Consider the following 11,094-nt stretch of genomic DNA (forward strand, 5'->3'; position numbering starts at 1 on the left):
TTGTATGAATTATATGTTTTCATGTTCGGTTATGTGCGAATTTAATTTAATTTAAATTAAAGCTATCGTCTTACATATTACATAATTTCTTATGCAATTAAAATCACATACAATACTATTCTATACTATTCTATAAAAGCTACCAAGGCCGCCACATAGGATCTTGCTTATCAACGTGTTCTACGTCGATTTCTTCTTCATCCTCATCGCGAAATTCTACTTTAACCTTATCTAATGCACATTGATACCTCAGCTCTTTTGTATTAACACTGTCCGATGTTAGTTTTTTACTATTGTTAACATTAATCATTGTGTCACATGGAACCGAAACACTAGACGCAACTCCGTTCTGTTTGGTCTCACAGTTGTTTGTTGTATTTTGATCGGAAGATGTCACATTGGTGTCTTGAATTATACCACTTTCAGTAGATGTTCCTGGTACAGGTGGTAGCGGGCTCGTTTTCAACTGAAACAATAGGAAAACTGTGTTAAAAAAATACTGTAATTATTTTACAACTTATTTTATAATCGCAATTATTTTCAATATGAGAAGGATATATCGTATTAATAAATGGATTTGATGGTCCATCATCGTTGTAATTAAAATTATGTTTATAGATTTTGTAGATTTCATAGATTACAGTCGAAAACTCAGCTTCGAATGTCTTAGCATTATGTTTATCGTACTTTTGTACATATTAAAATTCAAACAATGCTGATTGACGTTGTTTTTCATTCGTGTTGTTTCGTTTAATAAATTTTCGTACAATAAATTAGTGAGACTTCTCAATCAATGAGTTCTTTTATTCTTTTATCAAAAATATTGACTTTATCTAGGGAACTAGTTATTGGAAATAATTTCACAAATAATGTTTTTCGTAAATTGCTTTGGGGATTACTATAGAAACTGAACGGACAAAGTGTAGCTAATTTTGAGCAATGCAAGTTCCTGCAACACCAGAAGTTTGTTTGATCGGAATAAAAAATATAAACAAAATTTAGAGTCTATCGGAAAAAGTTATTAATCATTTAACTGAACTTACTATCCGCAATTATGCTAGGAGCTGATACTTTATAGATAAATATATATTCAATAGTAAATACTTATTTTAAGCTTCATATAGTAATTTTAATTTTTTTGTGAAACGGTAAATTTGACTTGCAAAAAGACTTTGACGTACTCAAGGCTAAATTCGATTTGTCGACCAGTGAGTTTTTTTATTCTTTTTGTTATTCCGAATGATTGCAATGTAAAAAGAATTTAAAAATATAAAAATCTCTTATCCCTCATATGTTTGGATTTTTATATAGTTCGGTCATTACATAGCACAGAGCCTTGAGATTAAGTTTCGCTATCGACTCATCTCATACTTTCCTATATTTGTTTTAAATATATATAATTCAGACAATTATAGATAAAATAGATAATTATAGATAATTCAGTCTGTACAGAATTTTGGAACAGTTTAAGCGATCTGTTCCAATTTGAAAACATTTATTCCGTTTTAAAAAATGTTCGAATATGTCGTGATGATTGTGTGTGTTTCAAGTCAATCACTATGCATCGAGAAACTTTCGCTGTACCGTTTGATTTAATTTCTCTTGAAATAATAATTACCGATGAATTCGTTGGACGGTTCTTTTGAAGACCAGCTGTCAAGTATCTTGCCAACTTTTCCGCACCTTCATTCGAAAGGGCTGAGAGAAATCTGTACGCTTCAGCTGCACAGTGCCCGAAACCAGACAACCATCGGCTTTCGGCAGAGATCTCGTCATTCTTGGCAACGGTGCTCGGCAATCCGAAAGATTGCAGGCCTTGTAAAGATTGCAGTTTTTGTAAATGGCGAACTGTTAGTTCCAGAATATCCGCCTTTTCCAGTTTGCTAATGTCCTCTCCTTCGGTCTTCAAATAAGAAACATTGTTGCACATAATGCTGCGCATATCAACTATCGCCCGGTCAAGTTTTGTCAATTTTAACCCATGTTTCAGAGAGCGTAGAAATATATTTTTTTTGCTTACGATAATTAAAATATGTAGATGGAAATAATATAATTGTTGTAGTAAATGTTGTTACAAATAAACGAAATTATTCATTAAAAATTGTATAGGTTTAAAATGTAGGCATTTGTATTAATATTTTTAATGCTGTCTCGGGAAGACGAAACGGGGATTAAATAAAAACTTGGCTTCTGCGATCATTTGATTGAGTTGAAAATGTTCCAAATTCTACCTCGCGTTGACCGTGCACGCATAAAACCTTCAGTCTAGTCATTAATTTATAAAGGAAACAAATAACCGCGGTCACTTTTCCTGGTTTCAATTTTGATAAAATTCTAAAACAACTTATATCCTTAGTAATTTAATAATGATATTTGCATATAAATGTTAGTATTAATTACAAAACACATTCAAAAATTCCAGTTTCATTAAAACGAAATTCTACTATATTTAAATTTTTCGTAAAAAATTGTGAAAATTTTATTTTGTCACTCATACGTAAATTTTATTAACACCACATCAATTATCTAAAATAAATCTTTTGATGGTAAAGAAATGGTAAAGAACGTGGCAGTTCCGCCGCATGCCAACAGAGGGCAAAAATTAGGATTAAAAGCATTTGCAAAACAAGAAGTCATGATTTTTTTTAAATGCTACACTATACATTACTGCTCTTACGCTATGTTTAAATTATTTTCATTTCATTATTTTAGGTTGCATTTATCTTCCTATTGGTCATGTGCATTTAACTTCAGTAATGATAAAAAAAAATTAAAGCAGTAAGTTAGAGAGCAGTAAGTAAAGCATTATGTTAGAGTTTCTGGCTTTACAATTTGAAAATGGACATTCCGATTAATTTTGAATTTTGGAAACTGAGAAAAAAATAATTAAACAGAATTACACAAATAATGCTTGTATAAAATTCACGTAAGATAAACTAGCAACCACATATTGATTTTGACAGTAATTAGTGTTTATTAGCTTCTTAACAACTACCAAAGCTTTCTCTTATACAGGTCGTCTTACTCGACTCTATCATTTAATATAATATATCTCGCTTGTTTTTTATGAAAAATGAAAAATGAAAAAAAGAAAAATGTGTCGGCATATTAGTTGGTCCAAAGAGGTATATATTATGATAGGCAAACAAATTTGTTCAAGGTTACATTTTTTAAGATTTTAAAGTCATCGAAGTTTTTTTTAGATGAAATGATGTATTTTTATTATTGTTAGCCGAGATCAAGCCAAATCAAACGATTTGTAATTTTTTTGTTTAAGTATGAAAAATTCATAAAATATTTGATGTAAATAATGAAATAACTATGACTAAAAATTTCCATAATGCGAGATCGGTTCTGGCGCAGATATTCGATGATCTGCACGTTCATTTGTTAATAAAATTGGAAGTTTATAATGACACCGGGCAATATAAGACAATGAATTCGAACTGCATATGTAATATTAATGATCAAGTAATGAGGAGGATTAGAGAATTGTTAATTAATCGGTTGCATGAACATATTGTAATTAATGGACATCGCTTTGAATACTCGCTGAAATAAATTTTCCTTCATTATCGACATCAAGCGTCCCAACTTTTATGAATTTTTGAATCCAGGAAATAATATAACGACAATAAATATACATTATTCCATACATTTCGACGATCTTGAAATGTCCTGCATAAACTCTGTATAAACGGTCTACTCGTTTAAAATGATACCCTAAATTATCACCTGAAAATAGCGGTAATTGCTCATAGAATAGTGACTATCACAGTAATAATATTGGAACAAAAGGAGGCTTGCAAATACGGCGTACTGACAACGAAAGTTCGACGAAAGGATTTATTTGTCGACTTCGGTTACAGGTGCTTTCTTCATGAATAAAAACATAGACCATTTTCTCGATGATTTAGTCTCATTGTATTTACAAGAGACACTTATGTATGCGTATTTGTTACGTATTAATTTAATGAAAGCGATCGTAATTGCAGTGTAGTCATGTGTTTACTTGACACTTTCGCAACAGTTCCCACGCTCTAGGAATATTTAAGCATAGAATCGATTGCATGCGTAGCTGCAGTCGGAGAATGCGTTTCCTGTTGCGAGTAATTCATAAAATTACAGGGGGAGGGGATGGGGAGAAACGCGGTATCGTCGCGGCATCGCGGTCTGTAAGTCGAGCAAGAAACCGTGCGGCTTCCTTCACTGTTTCTTCCACCTGATCGATGGAATTGTAGCACGTGTTCGCACATCTAACGCGTTTGCCGTCTGTGTTAATAATTTTATCGTTAAACATACAATTGCCTCCAAAAATATTCGAGCACTATTCAAAATGGAATAACTTTCTTGAATGCAGTTCAACAGCTTGAAATCTTTTGAGAAAATATAACGGTGCTTTCTGTGATCGTTGGATTATTTCGACGGTATTGAAATTGGAAGATGTAAGAATCAGAAGATTTATTATAGTCACCGAGATCTACGAAATGCATTGTTTCAATTTTTTGTTCTAGCTTCAGACAAAAAGGGTTGAAAACACAATATCTTCGCTTTCTTTTTATTGCTACCAATCGTAAATTTTGCGGGATTCTTTTTAGGCATTGTCTAATAAACTAGCTTTACTAATATTTAATGGAAAATCAAGTCGGTTAAGTTTTGAAGAAGTTATTTCGTTTTTAAAATAAATGAAATTTTTTGGAGCCTGTATTTATTTAAAGATCGTTAACTGCGTATATATTAATCATTATATAACCATAAATATTTTTAAAATATAGTAAAATCGACGTTCGTATCCACCGAAACGCAATGAACTTCTCTACATATAAATTCATCGAAAGGTTCTTTCATGTGACATTAGTAATGATAATAATTACTATTTCTATATATAATAATAGATACATACCTCTAATGCATCTACCATAAGATTCTTCAACTCATCAAGACACTTATTTATTCGTGCACGCCTCTTTCTTTCCAGGAGTGGTTTTGTTATCTAACGTAAAAGAAAAATAATTGGAACAGTTGCGTATCACAGATATAGTCAAATAAATTTCAAATTAATTAAATAAATCCGCAGTCTACCGGCCACACGTTGTGGCTCTGTATAATAAAGTTATTCTTTCCATTCTCGCTGGTTTTATTTCAAATATGAATTATACGTACTTGGTATACTCAAAATATTACTCTGATGTCGTAGATAGCATGTATAGAAATAGCAAAAAGCAGCTTGTTAAAAAACCAGGGTTACAGAAAAGAAAGATAAATATTCAAGATCATAATTTTTCTTTACTCACCTTTTTATACTGATATGTCCGAGAAACGGGGTGAGGATAATTGAATGACATCATTGTACCAGTTAGAAACGTAGACGAAAACCAACGGACGCATCTATTTTGGACCTGATCGTAAATACATTTTTAATTATTACGACACGTATACCAAATGTGTAAATCACATTACGTAATGTACAATTATTTCGTTCTCGTGTATTTGTCCTTTCCATTTAAGTTGTCTATCTACGATTGTTCCATACTGAAGGTTGAATTATTTTATGTCCCCATCTTGTCCGTGTAGCATACATTTCTCCGAAAAGCCAGAACTTTCTTGAAAACTTCATATTTATTGTGTTACGATCCACAGTTGGTTACCAAACGTCAAAACTCATAATTTCATTCTTTTAATTGTATGCTCAGCCAAGTCGAGGCGATTTTCCGGGTTTAATGCCTGCTACGGTTAATTCTTGAGACAAGCGGATTCTTCGCGTGCGTCAGACGAGGCTGCGAATCTTACCTGCGGGGGACCATTAGTTGGGGCGGTCATTTGCGCTTTCGACGTGTTTTTAAACCAATCGATTAAAGCGACTGTTCCCTTACTCCTACCGAAGAATGTACAATTCACGAATCCGCTCGTTTCATTTTCAAATCACGCCCATACCGAAGTTACCTCGCAGTCAACAACTTTACATTCGTCATACAAAACACAGCAAACACACCAGTCGCATCCAACAGTCAGCATCCATTTTGAAATTCACAGTCTAGTATTAAGTGTTGTCGAAATAAATAGTTTATATCGCATTTCGCTACAACTCATTTCTCTATCGTCTCCGTCACTTAAAATATGTCATTGGGAACTGCGCGAATTCTAGAAAAGTTCGTGCGCACGCGTGCAACATGTGAAATGAAAATTTCGGTGAAGAATAGTTTTAATGTCCTTTTTCTATAATAGCGTATACTGTTAATGTAAATTACATATTTAAATATTAGACTACATTTGTAAAATGCAAGTAAATGTGTATATTAATAAAAATTATTTGTGCTATTATTCTATGATTTTTGCATAGGATTTTACAGTAAATTTTCGATAGATATTTTTCTCTTTAGATTTTCACGAAATATTGAATAAGAATAAAAATTTGTCTAGAGATTCGCAGTATATTAGTTACATACGCCAGTGTATACGACTTTATAACAAATCAATGCAATTAACATACAGAGCAGTTCACGCAATTGTTCTTCAAATCTTATCTCTGTTATTGATGCAAGTATCACTGCGTGTGCAACTGATGATTGTATGCAAGGTTTGATTCGTTGGTTCGAGATATTTTCAAAAATGTCCTTATTAAAGAAGATGCTCAAACCTTTCTCTATTACATTGTAAACCTTCCTGTTAACGTTTTTTATTGTTTTCAGAACTACGTTTAAAATTCTATATTTATTGTTGCACATTCTCGTGTGATCTTTTCCCTCAGATCTTCCACAGGATTTACAGGATTTAAATAAAAAAAAAACACATTTTCAATGAAAACATTGTCGAAAATATCTCAAGAATTAATTATTTTTTTGCCATAATAACTTAATGATTAGTAAAGTAAAATGAACAAATTCCATTTAAATAAAAGATACAGTTATTAATTGCACGTGCGTCCATGCATTGAAAAATATCTAAGGATTCGCAGCTGTTTATTTTTCTTTTGTCATCTTTTCGTAAATGCATTAATAACGAAGTTGTAATTTGAAACAATTGCCTGGACCGCCCTGTGTAAAAATGAATGGTTATAATAACTACGTATTACATTTCAGTGGTACATATCCAAATGTTAATACAGCAGTACAGTTACGAGCTTTTATGACACAATGATTTGTTACTAACAATAAGTTGGGTGTACATAGGATTATAAACTGTAGTAAAAACTTATATTTCTTATATTTATAACTTATCTAACTTATATTTATATTATGTATATTATTTATTCAATTTTTGCCACCTGTCTTGTTTCCCCAACTTAATCTACTTCTTTCTGACAAATCGTTAAGGTGTCAATAAGTCAATATTATAAGATTATAATCTAATACATCCACGAATGTTATCAGGCAAAATTAATCGCATATTTTATAAATAAACAAATAGCGTTTGCGTAGAATATATTCTATTTTGATAATTGTTGCAACGGCGCGATGCTCATGCGACATATAGGACCGACCATGATTCGTAAATTCGTACATTTTCTAAATTATCTAAATTATTTTGAGTAAAATAATATTGTGTTTCTCACCTGTCACATTAATGCATTTTTGGAGCTCGAAGTCGTCCACAGCAACGTAAAGTAGCACATTGTCGCACGGTAATTAACATTTCAAATTAGAAGAACATCGTAGACATCGTAGAGTTCTTGACATGTAAATAGCGAACCTGAGTGATCGAACCATGGCCGTACGGAGCAGGCGTCACTGACATTACACAAGCAAACGCACGCGTTGAAGTCTCTAGACAAACTGACTCTCCCTCCACTGCCATTCAACCAACGGCTACCCTCACCAACTTCGAACCCTCTACTCGAACCTTCTGCTGAAGCAGATCTCACTAAATGCTTTGAATGTGTTCCACCTATACACCTCGCAATCCACGGTGTTTTCACTTATTCTGCTCATTGAAGAACTGCATAATTTTCCTTCTTAGCTATAATGAGTATATAAAACATATTTGTGACACTAATTCTTTTGCGGTTCTCCAAACTCATTTCTATCGTAATAATACATACATTACATTTGAATAAACTTAATATCACTAGGGTGTTCAAGACGTAAAATAGTTCAAATATTATCATCTACGATAATTTTCAACTTTTTACTTACAGTTTTATTAATGAAATTATTTAGATTCTGTGAGAATTTTTAGGGTTGATTGTCGATATTTTACGTATTAATGATTTTGTAAAAAAAAAGAATAAGTGTTTATAATACGTCGATATTTATATGAATGCCTAAATGCCTAATAACATGATGAGACTGGGACAACTACGAAAATGTTAGAATATGTTTTAAGTAATCTGAGTAAATGATTGTAAGTGATCTGAGGAGAGACTTGAAGTAAAATTATAGCTAGTAAATAATAATTGAACTGAATACAGTGGTTGCTAAATATATCAAATAATCTTAAATTGTTTGACTGAACAATTGTTTAAATGCAGTCGAACCTTGATTATACAAATTTACGATATTTAAGTTCTCTATTGTACAAATACGTTTTACAGAATATCTATTGTTACAGATTAGTCTTTTCTTTTTTCTTTACAATTAGTCTCTTTTGAAATGTGTCCTTCGATCATAACGGGATTTTTTTTTTATTTTTGTTGTTAAATTCAAATTTTGAAAGCCGCCTTGTGATCCCTTTATCACAAATAACGTTATATTTAAATTATGAAGGGCGTTTTTGGGAACCTTCTGATAAAAGTATTGTTAAATGAAGATTTTGGAAAATGTCCTTTGAACCAATTTGGAAAATATGGCGAAGTTAGTAATTAGGAAAATTGAAGCGTGAAGTATGCGTGGTATTTGGTGATCAACATTGCGCGAACAATTGGAGCGCTTGTAGAGCTGTTTGTAAAACATCACAATCGCGCTGCGTTAGCGAGGGACGAGTAACTCGATCAGCAGCATGCTTTCGAAGTAAGCAATGTGTATTCGGAATCACATTCATGGATATTCATTAACACAGTCAGGACGGCTCTTTCCTTGTCCTTGTATTATATCTAACATCGGATATAGTATTCATCAGAAATAAATTTCACATGCTATAAAAAGATCAATTTGAACCACCTTACATAATCCGATAAATATACCTTAAGGAGCGATATTATTTAACGACGCATTGTAACACGTATATTTATAAATGAATAAAATGATATAGAGACGAGCTTCAAGCTAAATACATTGAATATTAATTTAATAATAACGTTGCATTTGCATCAGTGTTGAGCAAATTGTTAACAAGGACACGACTGAATACTGCATCGAATGCTCGTTATGTCTAGTGGGTGTAATCAGTAATTAAGAACGGTACCTCATTGACGAAGTCACAGCCCCTTTCGGTCTGGGCACCGTTGCTGTAAAGGATACTTTAAGAGACTAGTCGAAGAGTTAAGATAGACATTACTCGATTAGCTCCGTGGCATTCAAGGGAGTTCTTTGTAAATGCTCAAGAAGTTTCGTGCCCTTATCGTCGGAGTCCCGACGAAGCCTCTTCGGCGCGCGTTTGATAAAAATAGCAGACGAATCCCTCCATTAACATTATCTCTTGTCAACCAGATACACCGACATAAGCCACGCAGACGCAGCTCTTTAGCAGAGATGAGCAGGGTAACTCCCTCGAAATGCTTAACAGAGTGTTAAGAAAAAGATAACGTTTCTCCGCAACTTAATAGCTACGACTTGGAATTCTTAAAAACGAAGGCAACTAATTGCTATTACCAATTGTTATTTGTTTTTTGTTCTTGCTATTTTTAAAAGGTTGTGAAATAATCTAACAACATCGTTAAATTGATTCCCTATAGTTACCGTTTCGCATACCAGCTACATAATTTTGTCAGAAATGCAACTCTCTTTTCTGAATTATAGTGTCTCCATTTTATACGAGTTACTGCATTTTATATATATAAAATTGAGCCTCGTTTCACAAAGAACAATAACACTCTTAATAGGTTTTAAAAATAAATCGATTCGATAATATAATAACGATCTTGGAACGTGTGTAACGTTTTGCTGAGAAATATATAGAGGGTGGTCAATTTATTTTACTTGAACAGTCATTGCGTTTTAATATATTACAATATATTACCTAACCAATTTATACCTACCTTATCTTTTTCTTTTAAAATATTTATTTTTTTATTTGCTGTACTATTACTTCCATTGCTATTCGCAATTTGGATTCAAAAGATCAAAGACTGAAAATAGAAATCTCACTTAATATAATAATAAGTATAGTTAATAAGAGGGGGAATGTAAAAACAACGGTGCCTAAACGTGGAAATGTTATCTTATTTAAATAAAAGTTTTTACAACGACATTCGCCAATACTTTTCGTTTGAAACGCACTCAGCCCTGTTTCTAACTCGTCGTGGTTTCGATTGTGAACATTATAAACTGAAAACGGTAGGGTTCGAAACAAAAATTACAATTAACATATGAATAGATGTTTCAAAATCTTCTTACACGTAACGTTTAGAAGTAAAATAAATTTGTATATGCTATCTTATTTAAATAAAACAGTCTCGATCATAGTTTTTAGTACTTTTCACTTTTCAACTCTGTCGTCATTTAGAATAAGAACATTATAAAATTGAGAAGGAGAGGTTCAAATTTCTATCCGAAGAACATAATGGAAATATAACGGTGTGCCAGATAAAGACCTCGTTATTATATTCCAGTAATAATTACGTATACTTCCGGCCGCTTCCACAGGTGTCGTGTGACTTTTCGTAGTACACCGTGAAATACCAGGAAATGTAACAATAATTAGTGATGTCACCAGACGTCAAAAGCCCGTGCGGTATCGCTGTTTCGTTATCGCGGCCGTTTATCGTTTGTGCCACCACGCAAACCGTTATCACCGAGTGAAACACTCCGCGGTCGAAGCGTGCGAATGTTTATGAGTCTCATGTCTGATTCTTGATGCTTTGATTTCTTCAATGGAACGAGAAGACATGTTCGTTGGTTCGACCGACCTTATTAAATAACGCCACGCATTCATATTCTATTAGTAAACGCATCTCGGGCTCGGCGAGAATCGAATAGTGCCGAGATGGATATGACAGTA

At 32.8% G+C, this 11,094-nt stretch overlaps 1 protein-coding gene across 1 annotated transcript; it reads right to left on the reverse strand.

Annotated features, from left to right (window-relative positions):
* Nucleotides 1-7,698, reverse strand: LOC144468911 (transcription factor HES-4). The gene is made up of 5 exons (XM_078178716.1): nt 7,553-7,698; nt 5,295-5,399; nt 4,904-4,993; nt 1,619-1,903; nt 1-466 (listed from the first exon to the last, which is right to left on the reverse strand). Exons 2-5 carry the CDS (start codon nt 5,346-5,348, stop codon nt 140-142), a joined length of 756 nt encoding a protein of 251 aa, XP_078034842.1. The 5' UTR covers nt 5,349-5,399; nt 7,553-7,698; the 3' UTR covers nt 1-139.
* Between the last annotated feature and the right edge of the window lie 3,396 nt (nt 7,699-11,094).

Source organism: Augochlora pura, chromosome 4 (assembly GCF_028453695.1).
Source record: "Augochlora pura isolate Apur16 chromosome 4, APUR_v2.2.1, whole genome shotgun sequence".
Taxonomy (NCBI): domain Eukaryota; kingdom Metazoa; phylum Arthropoda; class Insecta; order Hymenoptera; family Halictidae; genus Augochlora; species Augochlora pura.